At 43.1% G+C, this 18,080-nt stretch overlaps 2 protein-coding genes across 6 annotated transcripts; one reads left to right on the forward strand and one right to left on the reverse strand.

The window, feature by feature from the left end:
- Positions 1 to 1,075: 1,075 nt before the first annotated feature.
- On the forward strand, positions 1,076 to 4,310 carry LOC108146460 (probable protein phosphatase 2C T23F11.1). The gene is made up of 4 exons (XM_017272472.2): positions 1,076 to 1,220; positions 1,733 to 2,093; positions 2,924 to 3,254; positions 3,340 to 4,310. Exons 2-4 carry the CDS (start codon positions 1,812 to 1,814, stop codon positions 3,888 to 3,890), a joined length of 1,164 nt encoding a protein of 387 aa, XP_017127961.1. The 5' UTR covers positions 1,076 to 1,220; positions 1,733 to 1,811; the 3' UTR covers positions 3,891 to 4,310.
- A 632-nt stretch (positions 4,311 to 4,942) lies between these two features.
- On the reverse strand, positions 4,943 to 17,790 carry LOC108146045 (la-related protein Larp4B). 5 transcript variants are annotated; one of them, XM_017271845.2, is made up of 9 exons: positions 17,504 to 17,790; positions 15,149 to 16,001; positions 14,838 to 15,087; positions 14,384 to 14,764; positions 13,462 to 14,029; positions 12,459 to 13,000; positions 10,147 to 12,103; positions 9,163 to 9,519; positions 4,943 to 9,101 (listed from the first exon to the last, which is right to left on the reverse strand). In XM_017271845.2, the coding sequence occupies exons 2-8, from the start codon at positions 15,985 to 15,987 to the stop codon at positions 9,359 to 9,361; spliced, it is 4,698 nt and encodes a 1,565-aa protein (XP_017127334.1). In that variant the 5' UTR covers positions 15,988 to 16,001; positions 17,504 to 17,790; the 3' UTR covers positions 4,943 to 9,101; positions 9,163 to 9,358. The 5 variants fall into 5 exon arrangements, with proteins under 5 accessions (XP_017127334.1, XP_017127335.1, XP_017127333.1 ...); XM_017271846.2 differs by lacking the exon at positions 17,504 to 17,790 and adding an exon at positions 16,714 to 17,170; XM_017271844.2 differs by lacking the exon at positions 17,504 to 17,790 and adding an exon at positions 16,349 to 17,170 and having other exon boundaries at positions 4,943 to 9,098.
- Positions 17,791 to 18,080: the final 290 nt, after the last annotated feature.

Consider the following 18,080-nt stretch of genomic DNA (forward strand, 5'->3'; position numbering starts at 1 on the left):
AACTTCTGGATTGACTTTGTTTGCCAAAACAATTTGAGAGCGCCAAAGATAATGCGAAAAAGAGAGAAAGAATGGAACCGAGAGCCCCAACAAAATACACAAGTTCTTTATCAAAAATTGCTCTGTGGCTTTTTGCTGCTGCTGTGCAAATATTTAATACATTTTTATTTTGTTCTTTTTGCTCGGCAAAAGCGCAAAACAAAAGAATCCAAAAATTAAGAATAAAAGAGAAGGCGAAGACGAAGAAGACAATAAATAGAAAGCAGAGGCGTTGGCAGCGAATGCCAGTCAAGCTTTAATTCCCCAAACAACAACAATGTGAGAGAGCAACAAAACAGCAAGCAGCAGCAGCAGCGGCAACAAAAAATGTTTAGCTGACGTCATTTGTCCTTGAATTCGTATATTTGCCGCAAACCCAAAACGAAATTCGCAAAATTCAATGCACTCGCCAACTGAAATTAAAAAAAACAGATAAGATGACGACAAATTCAAAAAAAAAAAAGAAACGAATTTAGAAGCAAGCCACATAATACAAAATTTGCATTGATATTGCAATACAAAATTATTAAATATAAATATGAATGGCTAGCCAAAAAATGGCCGATAATAAATTGTACAATTCAAGAATATAAATTATGATAATTTTAAAATACAATTCACACCGCCAAAAATTCAAAAGTTTTCGACAAGTGTTGCAAAACTTAAAAATTTGAATCGAATATATAGAATGTATTTGACAATAATAATATAATTAAAGAATATAAATTAATATATTTTAGGGAACGTCAAACTGTCATTAGTCAAATCGTTTCTGATAAGTATAGCAAAACTTCAGAGTTTGGAAAGTCAAAAAATCAACTCAATTAGTTGTACAATTAAAGAATAAAAATTCAAATGTCTCAAATTCAAAACTCAATTCAAATCGAACCGCCAAAACTGAAAAGTTTAAATGTAGCCTAGACACAAACCCAACCAGGGCTGCAAAGCGCCCCCAGCCAGTATTGGACATAGTCAAAAAGAGTGTGGTCAGCTTTTTCAAAACTCTTAAGCATTTACAAAGCCGTTGGAATTTATCAACTACACATCCACGTTCACACTGCTGAGCACAACCAAATACAAAATAAAAAAAACACGCGCAGTTTTTAATAATTTTTTAACGGGACAGTTTTTTTTGTTTGATGCGGAGTCGGTTGATTTTGGCGAGCAAGAAAACACGCCAGGTGGGTTTCTCGTGTGGATTGCTGCAGCGGCTATTCCGGTGCTCCTCCTTCTCTCTCTCTTTTTCCACTTCTTTACTTCTCCGTTTCTCTTCGCCTCATTCTCCGTTTTTTGGCCTGTTTTTTTTTTGTTTTTTTTTTGCGTAAGTTGAGGTCTGGTGAAAAACTGTGTCAACTTATTACGGAGCGCATGATTGGCGTTCGCCTTATCGACTGTCATTTATCACCTGCCCTTTGAACCCATGGTTAGTGAACCCCGATTCCGGATCGCGATCCGGCCCTGAAAACTTGAAATCTCCACGTCTGTTTGCTTATAAGCTTATATACATATATATCTATATGTATATAAAGAGAGACGGAGACCCCTCTTTGATATGCTAATCTCCAGGGCCCACGCGTATCCGTATCTGAAGTTGACAATAGTCAGTAGTCAGTATAGTCTCTGTATTCCGTAGTCAAAGTTTCGTAATGAACTTAACTTAACCCGTGTGCTTGTATGTCTTCTCGCCCCGCAGAAAAGCGACGTAAATCGATAACACAACAACCTCATCCTCCCGAAAACTGCACCCACTCTACACACACCACACACAAATAATGGGTCAAACGCTATCGGAACCGGTGACCGCCAAGGAGTCCTCCTACTGCCAGAATGCCGCCTTCCGCGTGGGCTCCAGCTGTATGCAGGGATGGCGCATCAACATGGAGGACTCGCACACCCACATCCTCTCGCTGCCCGACGATCCCGGAGCGGCCTTCTTCGCCGTATACGATGGCCATGGAGGCGCCACGGTGGCCCAGTATGCCGGCAAGCATCTGCACAAGTTTGTGCTCAAGAGACCGGAGTACGGCGTCAATATCGAGGAGGCACTGCAGCAGGTGAGTCACGGACGGGGTAGGGCTACATCTGAAGATCAGAGATGGCAACCATCTAGCAAAGTGTACCTACCATATATGGCTTTATATATCACGAGTTGCAGATAATGGATATCAAAAGGAATATTGCATATATATATTATTGTTGTTATTATGATGAAGACATAGAAATATCGAAATCTAATCAGATGTACCTAAAAATATTAGCTCTTTTTAATATTGAGTATCAGTGGCTTTGCCTTACTGGAATGTACTAAGAATATTTTAAAAACCGATATGTTGTAACACATATCAATTATCTGTGATGAGATTTATTTCGTTTACTTAAGCTATATCATTGATGGAAGGTTCTACTAGTTACGAACCTATATCAGCACCTAGTTAATCATTTTTCATACTTTTTGTGACACATACAAAAAGATTTGACAACTATCTTAAGATAGCTGATAGGATAAAGAATCTTACTAGTACACAAAGGTACTTATTTTAAGAAACCTTTATCTTTGTTAAGTTTATTAAATGCCATATAGCTCTTTAAGATATCAAATTTAAGGTAAAAAGAAAAATTTCCATTTAAAAGTATGGTGTTTTACCAATAAAAACCAAGTAAAAGAAAATTCAAAATTAAATATATTAATAATCAAAAAAGATTAATTTATTAAGATGTTCATTTTGACTATAATAGAAGGTTTTTTTGTGTTAAAACTGACGGGTTTTTTTTTTTGTTACTAAGGTTCAGGTACTCCAGTTCTAGGTACATTTTAAGTTGAGCGAGAACTCTCTCTCTCTCATCACTGTACTACACATTACTCATAAATCTGATTCAATTGCAGGGCTTTCTTGACATAGACTACGAGATGTTAAACAAGGAGTCATGGGGCGACCAGATGGCCGGCTCCACGGCCGTGGTGGTTTTGGTCAAAGACAACAAGCTGTATTGCGCGAATGCCGGAGACTCGCGGGCCATTGCCTGCGTGAATGGCCAACTGGAGATCCTGTCGCTGGACCACAAGCCCAACAATGAGGCGGAGTCCAAGCGGATCATCGAGGGCGGCGGCTGGGTGGAGTTCAATCGGGTCAACGGGAATCTGGCCCTCTCCCGGGCACTCGGCGACTTTGTCTTCAAGCGGGCGAACAAAAAGCCGGAAGATCAGATCGTCACAGGTGAGAACAAAACACCATCGCAGGCATTGTTGGTTCGCATTATCCATTATCACCTTGTTTTTTTGTAATGCGTATGCATATACAGCCTACCCGGACGTGGAGACGCGCAAAATCATGGAGGACTGGGAATTCATCGTGCTGGCCTGCGATGGCATTTGGGATGTGATGAGCAATGCGGAAGTGCTCGAGTTCTGTCGCACGCGCATCGGCATGGGCATGCATCCGGAGGAGATCTGCGAGGAGCTGATGAACCACTGCCTGGCGCCCGACTGCCAAATGGGCGGCCTCGGCGGCGACAATATGACCGTGGTGCTGGTCTGCCTGCTCCACGACCGTCCCTACAGCGATCTGATAGCCCGGTGCCGGAATAGCAACCAGGTGACCAGTGATCAGGTGGCCAATGCCAAGGATGAAGAATCACATGCTGCCGCCGAGGCGGAAACAGAAACCGAAACCGATACGGAGACGGAAATGCAATCCAAACCCTGCCAGCAGAAGCAATCCAACAGCAATCCCAATCCGGGACAAGCCACGCCCACACAACCACCCACGGACAACGACGAGATGAAGCTGGAGAAGGAGTCACAGGATGCGCTGCTGGCAGCGGCCGAAATGCAGCTGAACTATATCTACTAGTAGTGCGCCTTACGATTAATAATTAGGGTTACTCCACAATACCGCTTAGGTCAAACTCTTTATACTTAACAACGCAAGTGTTCTTGGTTAAGTTTTATATAAACAACACAACACAACTCAATACACCACACAGTCCTTACCAAAATGTTTGCTCCGATTAATAATTAATTATATAATTTGTTTTAATTGTAACCCCCACGATGCGTGTATATACATATATGCCTTGTCTAACTATATATATTGTATGATTTAACTATGTTTTGTGATGCCCAAGCAAAATGGATAAAAAAAATTGTATTACTCGTTTAGTATTTATGTACCCAAATATACTTCTCAAAGTTGTTTGGAATTGATCTTTAAGAGATGAGTGAAGAGTTTCAAAATTAAAAATAAAGAAAATGTTTTGTAGTGCCCAAGAAAGTTGCGATGTTTTTTGTTAACTGATGAGTAGGCCAAAACCCCAAAATACCTGATAACAAAACCCAAATGTTGGAAAATTGGGCTTGCTTTGTATAACAACGACGGATCCCTGATACGATTTCATTGGGGAATTGGACAACTAACTTAAAAATAAAAAAAAAGTTGTATTGTGCAAACTAGTAATAAATTAAGCTGCGCTTTGAAAGCGGCTGTCTGCTTTGTTGAAGACAACTGCTATTTTGCGTTGCATACTTTTAGGCCGAATTTATTTTCCCCTTTTAAGCTCGGCTTAAAGCATAAAATTGTTGACTACTTTTGGGCTGCTTTCGTTTCTTAGAGTTGCAAACTTTCGGGAAGCGGACGGTTTGAGAAGCCATGGAAATTTATTTGACTTGGGTTCAGCGTGTCGTTGAATTAACCAATTTAAGCGTCGCCAACATTCAGCGTGTCGTTGACATACCCATTTTAAGCGTCGCCAAGTCGAAGACAAAGGCTGACCAAATTTTATTTACTTTTCTGTCTACATTTAATCTACATACACCCCGCTTGTTGTTCTGTGCTTCTCTTGTTATAGAATATAGAATTTACCAGTGTGGAGTGTTCCGAGTGAAAAGTTCCGCCCCGTATTTGTGTTGTTTTGTTTTCAACTCACAAGTATAAATTTTATTTAAACTTTTCGCTATTGAGTCGTTACGAGTACAGGTTTCCGCCTTCTCATCTCAACATCATCACCATCTCTGGCTCTTACGTACAAATTGTTCAGGCTTAACTATCCTATTATAAAGACAAAATGAATTACGCTTTTCAAGTTTTTTGGTTGTTTCTCAGTGTTTGTATTTTTTTTTTTCGTTTTGTTTTATTATAATATTTTTATTTATATGTATGCCATCATATTACACATTCAATTATGTATAACTGCTGTTGTTTTTTTTTTCGCTTTCGCTTGCTGCATAGAGGGATATTGTATTTCTTTATAGTTAGTTTATAGTTTAAATCATATGCAATTTTATAAACTTCTTGTTACTTTACAGTTATCAATTTCGGTACAATTACAAATTGATTATATATATATATTTATAATGTATGCATGTACTTCTCGTTATTCATATTACATATTTTCATTTTTGTTTTTTAACAGACAGGTTTTTGTTTTTCTTGTTCTTGTTGTTGTGTTGTTCTTGTTTTTCTAGTGATAACAATGTGCGTAAGCAATTTTTGTTTAGCGTTGTTTGCTGTTTATGGTAGTAGAAATAAGGGAGTAAATTCAACCCAAGGCAAATAAAAGAAACAACTCAAAAGATCTCCGACCGTCAAAAAGGAAAGTTTTAGGAATTATATCGAACGCAAACAAAAATATAAGGGAATTGGCAGTGCCAAAGAGAATGATCGGGTGAAATCAGGAGGGGAACGCCCTCAACAATGTATAGCTAAATATATGTACAGAGTGATTTCTGGTGAGGGGCATTCCAAATAAAGTTAAATAATACAAAATATTTGGATGGTGTATTAAACAAAAACTAAACGATATCTCTAAGCTGTGTGTGTGTTTTTGAGTGTTTTTTTTTGGGGGCGGGTGGGTGGTTGGTGTTACAGGAGATATGACAATGAGGGGGAATACATAGCTCTATGGGCGTGGCATGTCTGCTGAACTTGCAATATAGTATTATTTTGTAAATATAACAAGGTGTCATATGCGCTGCTTAAGTATACAAAAATAAATAACTTAAGAACTGAGGTTTACAATTTAACAATTTAATTTAATTTATTGTATTCCTTAAAATTATTCAACATCAACAATGTTCCTTTTTTTTACTTTCCCTATACCCTATACTCTCTTCTATCTCTCTGTCTCTCGATCTCGGAGCGTCGGGATGGACAGCGTGTTTGGTCAAGTGTCCAAGTGTCCAGTTGTCGACTGTCTCATGGTCAAGTGGGCTGAGGAACCTCGATGGGCTTTGGCCAAACCCCATCATTCCGTTTATTTGTTTTTGTTTTTTGTCGCACACAATTGATGATTTGTTGTCAATTGCATAATATCACATCTCATTTTCGGAATTTCGGAGCCGCCGCCCATGGAGTCCATTAGCTCCACTTTGGCCACTAAACCCCTGTCTCTCATCCATCATTCATTCACCTAAAGCACAGTCCGCAGTCCCAGTCGCAGTCCGCCCTATTGAGGTTCAACTGTACAGTGTGTGTGAGTGTGTGTGTGTATGGTGTGTTATTTTGTATTCGTTTGTGTTGGCAGCCGACAGTGAGTGATGAGCACAACAAAATCATTTGAGAACTTTCCAAAGAAATATGTGTCTGAGTGTTGGGGTTAGTTGGATATTATATAGTTTGGGTCTTTTTCTTCAATTTGGAGGGGGTAGATACAAACTATAAACTATGAATTATTTAAAGATACATTTTGTGTGGCGGGGGTACGCGACGAACCACTGAGCAAGGTATACTATCTGTATGTGGCCTTCATCCCTAGCGAACTATCGGAATCCTGGCTTTTGCCAAGACTTTAATGAGTGAAGGATCAATTGGTTGATTGATTGATTGATTGATTGAAAGCTGTTTATGTCCTAGAGGCAGTTGTGTGTGTGAGTGTGAGTAGTGTGGTGGGGTGTGTGATTAGATGCCATTTGATGTGCGAATGGGGTCACTTTGGTTCTTGGCTCAGTGGTCGGTCTGTATCCTGCTCTCGTATGTTACATATTAGTTAGTATAGGCACTTAGCATATTCGATTGTTTTCATAGAAACAAAATATATGTGTTTATATATATTGATTTTCAGTTTAGTTTCCTTTTTCTTATATTTTCAATTTCATTTTGGTTGGAAGTCTTGCGTTTAGAGTTCATTTTTCTTATTCTCCTTCGTTTTTCATTTTTTTTTTTTTGATTTTGGATGAAAGATTTAGTACTCTGTTTTGTTTCTTTTGGAAAAACATTGATCGGTTTGTTCACAGTGGGTTCATAAGCAATTAATTCAAGAGAACAAAAATAATACGCGGTTTTTTCTTCGTTTCATTGGTAAAGTTGTGTGTGAATGAAAAAATGAACATGATATTTTCGTTTTGGTTTTGGTTTGTGGAAATGGAAGTGGAAGTGGTAAAGGGCGGAGCCGTTTTGTTCTCAAATAAGGAAAATAATTAACAGAAGAAATAATGTTAAGTTAAGTGTGAATATCCATATATATGCATACTAAACTTAATTCTTATTGCCTAGAATAGTTTGTAGATATCGTGTTTACGCTCTTAAAACTACTGATTATTTTCTCTTCTCCCTTGCCAATTGTTTTTATGCTTCAAGGATTAATTTACATGCTTCTTACACTTCAAAATAAATTAAGACTCCATAAATCAATTTGTGCGTGAAATCGTGAATAATTAAAAGGCAAAATAATAATTAAAATGTTATAAGCAATCCTAATCTAAGATGAGCATCAATAATTTGGGGTTGGGGGCGAGGATAAAGCAGCATCTTTGCAAATTGAGAGACAGAAAAAAAACCTTAATGAAAAGAATTCGTTTTAAATGCCTATTTTGAGTGTGTGTTGTCCTAAACCTCATAGAATTTCGTGTGTGTCTGTGTGTGTATGGTTTTTAGTTTATGGCACCTTTTTGTATAGAGTCCTAAGTCGTAATTATAACATTAGATAGTGTGTTTGTCTTATGAGCTGAGCTGAGCTGTGTGTCCACCTACGCTTTGTAAGGATTAAGTTTAGTGTTATTTAGTTTAGTGTATTTAGCAATGCACTAACTTCTTAATTCATTTCGTTTTCGTTCTTTGTTTGTTGAAATAGACGTGTGAAACCATCAAACTGAGAAAATTGCTTTTATGTGGAAACAAATGCAATTTTAAAATGTAAGTCCTACCCACGCGATCATACGATTAAGTATAAAAATAGGGGTTCAGGGTCTGGGGGAAAAGGAAAAAGGGGTTGATAAGTTTGTCTAGGCGTATTCAGGTGTGTCTGTGTTATCGGATCCCTTAAGTCATGAACTAAGTACGAGAATCCCCATAATCAAGTTATTTAAAACAAAAAACGACTTGCTCAAACAAGATCATCCGTTAAAATGTTACAATGATTCAAAACGATCGTATATATATTATATATAATATTTCTAAATAATAGAAGTAACCCTAACCTGTGGGACTAGCGGAGACATAGCTTTTTTCGCTACGTACTCGTATCTGTGTACTTCTGTTTTGGCTATAAACATTATGTTTTTTGATGCGAAAGCAAAAATGAAAATGATGAAATATTAAACGTAGTTAATAAAACGTTAAATCAACGGTGTGATTCATGATGAGTTCATCGGTAATTTATCAATAAAACCTAATATTTCCTCTTCTCCTATTCTTCGTCCTTTGCTTGGCTTAGCTTGATTTATAGTTTTGCTTTGTCGTTCGATGCAAGTTGGCTAACTACGCTCATCAAACCTTTTAGACTTATTCACTCGGCATCGTTTATCGTTATTGGTAATCGTAATTATAGCTTAGGCATATTCATCTCTTGTCTCTTCTCCTCTGGCTGTCGCCTCCTCCTCCTCTTGCTCTCTGGATCTCCGGCGCTAAACTAAGTGATTACCCATCGAGTCTAGGTAACATTAGCTTAGGTAGATTAACATTAACTGATAACTGATTAAATATAGCTGGAGAAAGGGTTATGCACCATTCATTTTTCGTATTTGCCTACTAATATGATAACTGGTCCAAGCGTCGTCCGCTGCTCGCTTCTTTTCTTTTGCGTCTGCTTTTGCTGCTCTCGTTTCCGCGTCCCTCGAGCAGCGGCCACTACTGAAATATGCTTAAATTTTAGATTAAGACCACAGAGACAGACTGAAGCACGAAGACTCACCTTTCATATGCCTCCTTAGTTTGCTCGTAACTATCTATAGCACTTATAGGTATAACAAAAAAGGTCTGCTCATATTTACACATGGAATTTCATATATGTACAGGCGAATGCATCCTTTAGAGGGCATCCTGCAAAGGTATCTCACAGTTGCCTTGCTTTGGCAACGAGATTATCCACTCCTCCACTTCGTCCTCCCTTAAGAGTTGTTGGCTCTGGACTTGCGGTTGCCGCCAGTTCCCGAGCCCACATTGGCATTGGTATTGTGCTCTGTTGCAGAGCCGTAATGTTGCTGCTGGTGTTGCTGTTGTTGCTGTTTCTCCTTGCTCAGTTGGCGAACGGAGGCATTGGGACGATTATCTGTAGGGAGAAAATTAAAATGCTGTTTAAATTGAGTTGTTATAAGCAGATTAGAACCAAAGAACTAATAGTGAGGCATCGGAAAATGCAACTTAATAACTATTTTAATTTTGAAGAAATAAACTTGGTCTCTACTTATATTGTTTTGTTAGGCAAATTCTTTATTTTAAATTAAAATTATTGAATAGCTTAAATTGAACTTTGAAAAAAAATAATTATAATGATAAATCGCAAAATGCAATTAAGTAACTATTAACTACTGATGTAAAAAAAAAAATAGTAAAGCATAAACATTAGATACCCTAAACTCTGTTAACAAAATTCAAAATAAATATAAATATTCCTCCGGCAGATGGCGCCAGCAATTCTAAGCCTTAAAATCGAAAGCGTCATCTGTTGTTTAAAATGTTAAAAGTACTGTTTGTATTGACGTCACAGACAGATATGGCCGGATCGACTGTTATTGTTGATTAATTTATATATCAAAAAAATGTATCCTTTATATGGGCGGAATGTGTTAAATACCCTATTACCCTACGATTAAGGAGTATTTAATTATGACTAACTTCTTGCATTTTCGAAAACAGCATTCACACTACTAATTTTCTTGGCAGCTCTTCATCTTACCTTTCTCTTTGGCAGAGACCACGACGACAGCAACGCTGCCTTGTGTGGCATTGGCGGTTGTTAGGGGACCACTTGCCTTGCCGGAAACGGAAATCGCGGCTGGCGAGGCGCCGCCGGCGGCCCGCTTCTCGATCGAAAGTGTGGCTGTGGCTGTGGCTGTGGCCAGGCCGCTCTTCTCCACGACGACTGCCACCACGGCGGCGGGATCGCCGAAGACTAGGTCCATCTTGTGGCTGCCGGTGGGCGAGAGGGTGCCAGTGGAGCCGCCGGAGCCGGCTTCCTTGCTGTCCGCCGCAGTGGCGGCGGCTGCCTTGTGGTGCTGGGCCACCTGGGCATAGCTGAGCTTGCTGGCCGTGGCCGCAGCCGCAGCCGATAAATTCTCCGTCGATGTGGACGTGGCCACGCTCTTGTGCTTGCTGGCACCCTTCTCCAGCAGATTGGCCTCCTTCTTGGCATGCAGGGCGGCCACCGAGGGCGGCTTCTTGTGCTGCCCGAGGCTGCACTCGGCCAGACTGGTGGTCAGTAGATTGACCTCCACCACGTTACAGGCGCCAGCGCCCGCGGCGGAGTACTCGTTGTGGCCAGCCAGCGGTGGCAACTGCTGCTGATGCTGCTGCTGCTGAATATAGCCTTCAACCAGTCGATGCGTTGGCTGCTTTGGATGCACTTCATCCTCAGTCTTGTTTGATTTGTCCAGCTGCTGCTGCTGATGCTGGGTTCCGGCCACCTCCTCCTTGCCGCTGCTGGCATTGATATTTGGTGTTAGACACTTTATCACATGGATCGAATTGTTGTTACTGGAGCTCTGCTTAGTAACGTTGTTCTTAGTATTGTTGCCCTCTTGCAGCTGGAGCGCATAATCAGCGCCCAAAGCGTGGGGCGTGGGGCTAACAGGTGGATTGCGCTGCTGCTGCTGCTGCTGCTGTTGAGGCTGTTGAGGCTGATAGTTGTTGGCCGCCAAATGAGGCTGTTGTTGGTGCCTGTTATCCTTGCGCGTCTTTCCCTTGCCACCGCCTCCTGTTGCTCCACCACCTCCTCCTCCAGTGCGCACCACATCCGACAGTCGGCTTTCGGCCCAATTGTTGGCAGAGGAAGTGCTGGCCAGGTGGGAATTACTGCTCTCCAATCCCTGAAGATTGCTTGGACGCTGCTCCTCACTCTCCACACTGCTACTCAGTAGTTGGTGCTGATGCTGTGGCTGCTGCTGCTGCTGCTGTTGATGCAGTGCCTGTTTTTGGCCCAAACCCGTCGAGGAGGCGGACGACGTGGAGGAGTTAAGCAGGGAGGAAGCTCCGCCAGTGGCTGCCTGAGGTGCATTGGCCGAGGTGGCTGGCAGTGGTGGGAAGGCGGCTGCCTCAAGGTCGAATTGCGGCGGCTGAACTGGCGTCGCCGGCTGTTGTTGCTGCTGCTGCTGTTGCTGCTGCTGCTGCTGCTGGTGCTGGTGGCCCTGATAGCCCAAGGAGCTGTGATGAATACCGCGCTCGTTACTTCCGCCCGACAAGCTATTGCTGCCCGATCCTCCGCCGGATCCACCGCCACCAGATCCACCACTGCTAACGCCCAGACCGCCACTGTTGCCCACATTGCTGCCAATCGAATTGTGGTGATGGTGGTGATGATAGTGGTGACCCGACGACGAGCCCTGCTGTCCGGTGCCGGAGGACAAGTGGTGCGACTGCTGCTGCTGGGAGGACAGGGCATTGTGGTGGTGATGGTGGTGCGAGCCACTCGCCATCGACGAGTGCTGCTGGGCGTGGTAGTGCGGATTGTAGTTGTTGCCCTTGTAGTTGCCACGGTGCTGGGGCGGTGGGACATCGTGGATGGTGTTGTAGTGACTCTGACGCTCGCCACGATGGGAGGCGCCGTCGGCTCCGCCCCCTGACTGTATATTACTGCCGGAGGACGATGACAGCAAGTGCTGCTGTTGATGCGGGTTCGAGGGTGAGCTGCCGTAGATCTGTAATGCAAACAATACATGAAGATTGTTAGCTATAAATAATATAATCTTAATTTAAATAAATGGTTGATTGAAACCCTAGCCCAAATACTGCACTGGTTAAAAAGTAAATGAAAACAAATTATAACTTTGGTTTTTAAATTTTTAGGAATAATCTTCGAGTAAAACTTTCCTATTTCAAATTAGGGTTTTAATTTTACAAAAATCGGAAAACGATTGAAAAGTTCAGCGGATAATGGACATGGTTTTATTGTATAATATATCAGTGGTCGGCAAATGCCTATATCTTTGTTTTTGTAGGGGTATATAGGGTAGCCTCCTTTCTCGTTAAGCTTGCTATGTGCAGATTACTTACCCCAACTCGCCCGCCAGGGGAGTAGTTGAGTCCGCCCTCCTCATCACGACGACGACGACGGGTGCGATTCTGCCACTGGAGTGGCTCCTTGCTGATCGAAGTGGCCAGCGATGAGGAGGAGCTGGCCGACATGTTGCTGCTGCGATTGACCTGTTGCATGGCGTGCGAACCATGCTCCACGCCTTCCCCCGCCTCCTGCAGCTCCTGTTGCACCTGAACCTGCTGCTGCTGCTGCTGGATGGCCACAACCTGTTGCTGCTGCTGCTGTTGTGGCTGCGTCTGTTGCACCACCAGGTGGTGCTGGTGCTGACCAGGCTGTGCCTGGGCCGGAGCAGCGGTCACGTAGGTAACTTGCGGAGCGCTGCCAGCGCCGGAGGAAGCCAATTGATAGTGCTGCTGCTGGGATTGTCCCTGTTGCTGTTGCTGCTGCTGTTGCGCCTGCAGGTGGTGGCTGTGGGCGGGCAGGGCCTGCACCTGAGTGGTGTAGTGGTGGTGAGTCACTCCACCGCCGTAGCTCTTGTCCAGACTCTTTTGCATGCCGCCTGTAGTTAAAAAAATTGTTTTAAAATCTTAGCATTGTATAACATATCCTAAATCATAAAGCTCATTAAAGTACTGGCATATAGTCAAGAAGCCAATACTGCGCTTACTGGTTCTCTCGTTGATTTGTCAAAGACAAGCTCAAAATCTGTTTTTTAGCTTAAAAAAAATAAACTGGACCATTGTTACACTTTATACACTCTCATGTGGACTTTTTTTTCAAAAATGTTGGTATTGTAAGGAACGAAGACGGTGAAAGATTTAAATAGACATTTTAAACATGAAAAGAAGGAATCAAAAAAGTACTTAGTCAAATATTTTAAGTCTTAAACACGATTTTGTCAAAACTCTATTGTGATGGAAAGTTTTCGGTTTTGAACTAGCAATCTTTCAGAATCATTTATGATTATTCTTGTTCTTATTTTTATTTTGTCTCACTTAGCAAAGGCACTTCAAAACTTACCCTTCCAGTTGCTCTTGATGGGATAGTGACGAGTCGAGCTGTTCACCTGCACCGTGGCCTGCTGTTGAGACGAGCTCGTTGGCTGCTGCTGGATCTGCTGGATCACTTGCTGCGGCTGTTGCTGCTGCAACGGAGCTTGCTGCAGTGAATCCTGCACAATGTTGGCCGGGACCACGCTCACCATTCCACCGGGAATAGCGCCAGTTATCTGGATGGGCACAATGCTGCCGCCTTGGATGTGCGAAGCTGTTTGTGTGTTGCGCGGGGGTTTGCCCCTTGACTCGCCACGTGGTCCCGAATTCGCACCACCCACATTGTTTGGATTGCCGCGGTGATTGTTGTTGTAACGCCCACCGCCCTGCGGCTTGGATGTGACCATCGTTTGTGCGGTGGGTGGCGGAGCTTGAGCGAAACTGGCGGCCACAGCCTGCGGAGCCAAGGGATTGGCGGCAAAGATGTTGCCACCGATTTCGTAGAAGTTTTGGCCATGGGCGGTAGTCGCGGCCACAGTACCAGGCGGCCAGGGTCCAGCCACCAAGCCGGGATAGAATTGATTTTGCGGAATCGGCTGTAAGAAGATTAGAATATTAATTCAATATTTACAAATGGTTGGCAACTATGATTTGGTGTATATTTAAGTCTTTGGAAATCAATATACATTCATTAAGTCAGAACACAATAAAGCCATATCCGTAGAACTTCTTCCAAAATTCAAAAATTTTTAAGTTTACATATTCTTATTAAAGATCAAAAAATTATGTTTAAATTCTCCAACAATTTTACTAAATTGAGACTAGCAAACAATATATTATTTAATTGAAGACCTTAATAACTAAGTCATTGGACTTAATATAAATTTATAGATTATTGTCTGAACTGAATTTATCGGGAATCCAAATGAATGTTGAAAAGTAATACTCACAATCAGTACAGGATTGCTGTACGGAACTGAGGCCGGAGCCGCGAGGGCCGCTCCATTGGTGTACAGGTAGCGGGGCTGCTGGGCACCCGCATAGCTCACTGTGGCCGCACCGGCTCCGGATGGATCAAAGACATTGGCAGTCGGCGGCGACGTTAGACCGTAGCCGTTCTTCATATTTGGTACAGCTTGGATGCGATTGATAAACGACTTGGGCTTGATGCGGGCCATGATCGGCTTGCCCTGGAACTCCTTGACCTCCTCGCGCAGGTACTTGAACGCCTTCTGCGCATCGTCGTCCGACTCGAAGGTGATGTACCACGAGTTGTTGGCGGCGAATTCGCAGGAGATCGGCCGGGGGCAGCTCTCGTTGCTGAACAGAGCCTGATAAGCAAAGCAAAATCCAATTAGTATTTCTAAATGGCATGGGTAAGTCTCCCACTGAGGAGTCACCCACCTTGACGTCATCCAGAGGCGTGTTGTTCGATATCTCGCGCAGAATGATGATGCAACGTTTGCGATTGGGACGCACGCGCATACCTTTGTCGTCCACCTGGACATTGGGCGATTCACGCAGCACCTCGGTGATGAGCTTGATGTCATTGGTTAGTTTCCGCACCAGATTGAATCTGGCCACGGTCCAAATGGGCACATACTGGTCGCTGTCCATTTGGGATAGCAGGTAAGTATCGTTGGCCAGGTTCTCTCTATTAGTAAGTATAAAAGTAAGTTAGAAAGTAAGTTAGGAAGAGACTTCACACAACCCACCTGGAGAAATAGTACTCAAGCTGGGTGGCCAGCATCTGCTTGAGCTTGTCCAGCGGTATGTTGGACTCCTCCCCGCCCTGGGCTGCATTGTGCACACCCTGCTGCTGATCGGCTGGGCCATTCGCGGGCAGCTGAACGGGCTGGACTGGGAGTTGGACAGGAACCTGGACCGGCACTACAATCTGATGGGGCTGCTGCGGATCGAGAGCAACTAAATTCGTATTGTTGAGGGCATCTGTGGTGTAGCAGACCACAGTGCCGTCCTGGGTCTGGGCGAGTGTGCCATTCATGATGGCGTATTCGTTGGTGTCCTGGGACTGGGACTCCTGGCTTCCCACCGCTCCTCCTGTTGCTACTCCGCCTACAGCTACAGTTCCCACAGCCGGCGTGGCCTGTGGAGGCGCCGGCTGATGGCCGTATGTCAGATGCTGGGCGGGATGCGGCGATTGTTGTTGTTGCTGCTGCTGGTGAAGATGCTGTTGGAGCGTCTGTTGTTGTTGTTGTTGCTGCTGCTGTTGTTGTTGTTGTTGGTGGGCTACGTGCGTGTGGGCCAGGATTTGGCCGGCGGGCGCTACTGATCCGACTGCTGATCCAGTTGCGGCCACTGGAGCTACGGCAACTGGAGTGGGAGCTACTACTGGCGGTACTGGTGCTCCACCTGCGGCTGCGGCGGCGGCAGCGGCGGCTGTGATCAACGGTATGTGGGCAGCGGCTGCGGCTGCTGCGGGTGAGGCTGCGATTTGGGTGGTGGCGCCAAACAGATTGGTGGCTAGCATTGCCGTCTCGACAGGAACGTTCGTGTAGACGGGCGGCTGGATCTTGACTGCATCTCCGTTCATGTACACATATCCTCCTGCAAGTGGTTGCGATTAAAGGAAGTGGTTTTCATAGTATGCGAGGGTGGGTGGTGTGTGTGGGTTGCGAGCGTTTGTGTGGGTGTATGAGGTATGTGTGTGTGTGTACAAACAAGGTCAATTTTTGTGTTATTGTAGACGTAACGGGAAACTTTCGTAATCGGAGGAAGCTAGACGCTGGGAAAAGGCAAACTCTCCCCATTTCAAGTGAATAAATAATAATAAACCAAAAAAATAAACAAATGAAACGCAAAGCACACACATATGCTTATGGTACATAAGGGGGTGGTGGCACACACATACATACATATGTATGCCTAGTTAGTTAACTATTTTTTTTACCAACCTAGGTAGTATTCCATGGTAACTTATGTTGCAATTATCAAGAAATTCCACACAAAGACACAGTCGGTTATTTTGCTTCTACTTTTTCTCTTATTTTCTTTTTTTTTTTAAATCTATTTTTTTTTTTGCTCTTTCGAGCTACACACACACTCACGCACGCGGCACACTCACACACACACACACAGACACACACACACGCGCGTTGCCACCCAGTCGCGGGAGTGGGAGAGAGAGCAAAAGCAAAGGATAGGCCAAGAGAGAGGAGGCTCTTCTTTCTATTTGGAAAATTTGATTTTCACTGCGATATTTTGTATTTTCGCCTATTTCCGCGACTCGAATCGCGCTCTGTTATCGATGGATGGTTACTTATTTATACTGCTGTCGACTCGAAAACACGGCTCCTGGCTCCTCCGCCCCTTTTCCTGCACATTTTCTTCAACTTCTACGTTGCTGCCTTCGCCTTTTCCTTTTTGCTCCGTCTTTCCGTTCGCCGTTTCTTTTTCCTCTTTCCTTTGCAGTCTATTTTTTTTTCTTCTCGCTTTTCCTTTTTTGTTCGCTTTTTTTTTGCACACGCAGAGAATATGAATTGGGAAATTGAAAACGACCAAGAGGCAATTGATTTTTTTTGTCGACTTTTCACGCCCTACTTTAACCGCCCGCACCCGCCAGCGCTGCGCTTTTCCAGTTGCCAATCGCTTGCCAAGTTGCTGAATTAATTTTTAAGGTTCTGCCTGCTTTTTTTCACCACCAACTTGTCACGCGAAAAATCCAAAAATTCGACTTCTCATCGTCATAGAAAACTTTCGCCGTTTCGATAGATCACAAGGCAGGGTTGCAAGCGATTGAAAATACCACAAATTTGAACAGAACATGGGATTTTTCACTCTTTTCAAGCAGCAATGAATTAAAGTGGTGCCGAAATGAATTGCAAATCGGAATTGTCTTTTTTTCGGTCAGATATAATTAAATTGTATTTTAATTCATTTAATTTGCAGCAACTGTTTGCTGCGGTATTCTAACCGCATAAAATACCAACTGTGTGCAGGGTGGCAGCCCTGAAACGTGCAAGAACATAATATTGCTAAGCAGTTTCCATCCCCTTTGCCCCCTCTCCCGAACAATTTGCCTGCATAATTGTGTATTAAACCCCACTTACCATTTAAAATGAAAGAAATTCAAGGTTGATCCGCCCGCTGACGCCGATTTTGTGCAGCTGCAACCTCGCTGGGGGCAAAACCACTTGTTAAATTTCCAAACCGAGCGAGGAATATGAAACACCAAGCGTTCCGCGCGTCCACGTTTCGTTTTTCTGGCCAATTATCGTTGGGAAACTCGACTGCTTCAACGCGTTGCATCAAAGGGTAAAATTTTTGGTCATTTGACATTCACAAACCTTTTTTTGACAGCAAAAAGCAACACACGCAAATAATTCGCGCTCCGCTTTTTTTATTATATATATTATTTAGTATTTCAAAAGAAAAAAAACTTGTCCAGTGGCAAAAGTGAACCAGTATTTTTTGGTATTATTACCTTTGCTTACTATGTACACACTAGCCAAGGTTCGAAATTCGGAATAGCGAGGATACGAACCACATATGGTGTACCCGTTATTTGTATTAATAAAATTTGAATCTCTCAAAATAAAATTGTTTCCAAAATTCTTTCTACTCAATTTAAAAACATAAGCCTTTTTGTTTGTCATTTCTTCTTATCCAAAGTTCTTAGTATGTTCA

The sequence above is a fragment of the Drosophila elegans genome, unplaced genomic scaffold, assembly GCF_018152505.1.
Source record: "Drosophila elegans isolate 14027-0461.03 unplaced genomic scaffold, ASM1815250v1 contig_208, whole genome shotgun sequence".
Taxonomy (NCBI): domain Eukaryota; kingdom Metazoa; phylum Arthropoda; class Insecta; order Diptera; family Drosophilidae; genus Drosophila; species Drosophila elegans.

Bases quoted from the DNA above. Each gene is read 5' to 3' on its own strand.
- LOC108146045 (XM_017271844.2), bottom strand. The intron at 14,765-14,837 runs GTGGGTGACTCC...TTTGCTTATCAG, and splicing joins CGCCTCTGGATGACGTCAAG to GCTCTGTTCAGCAACGAGAG. The intron at 13,001-13,461 runs GTAAGTTTTGAA...TTTTAACTACAG, and splicing joins CATCAAGAGCAACTGGAAGG to GCGGCATGCAAAAGAGTCTG.
- LOC108146460 (XM_017272472.2), top strand. From the start codon at position 1,812: ATGGGTCAAACGCTATCGGAACCGGTGACCGCCAAGGAGTCCTCCTAC. The intron at 2,094-2,923 runs GTGAGTCACGGA...ATTCAATTGCAG, and splicing joins TCGAGGAGGCACTGCAGCAG to GGCTTTCTTGACATAGACTA. The intron at 3,255-3,339 runs GTGAGAACAAAA...ATGCATATACAG, and splicing joins GGAAGATCAGATCGTCACAG to CCTACCCGGACGTGGAGACG.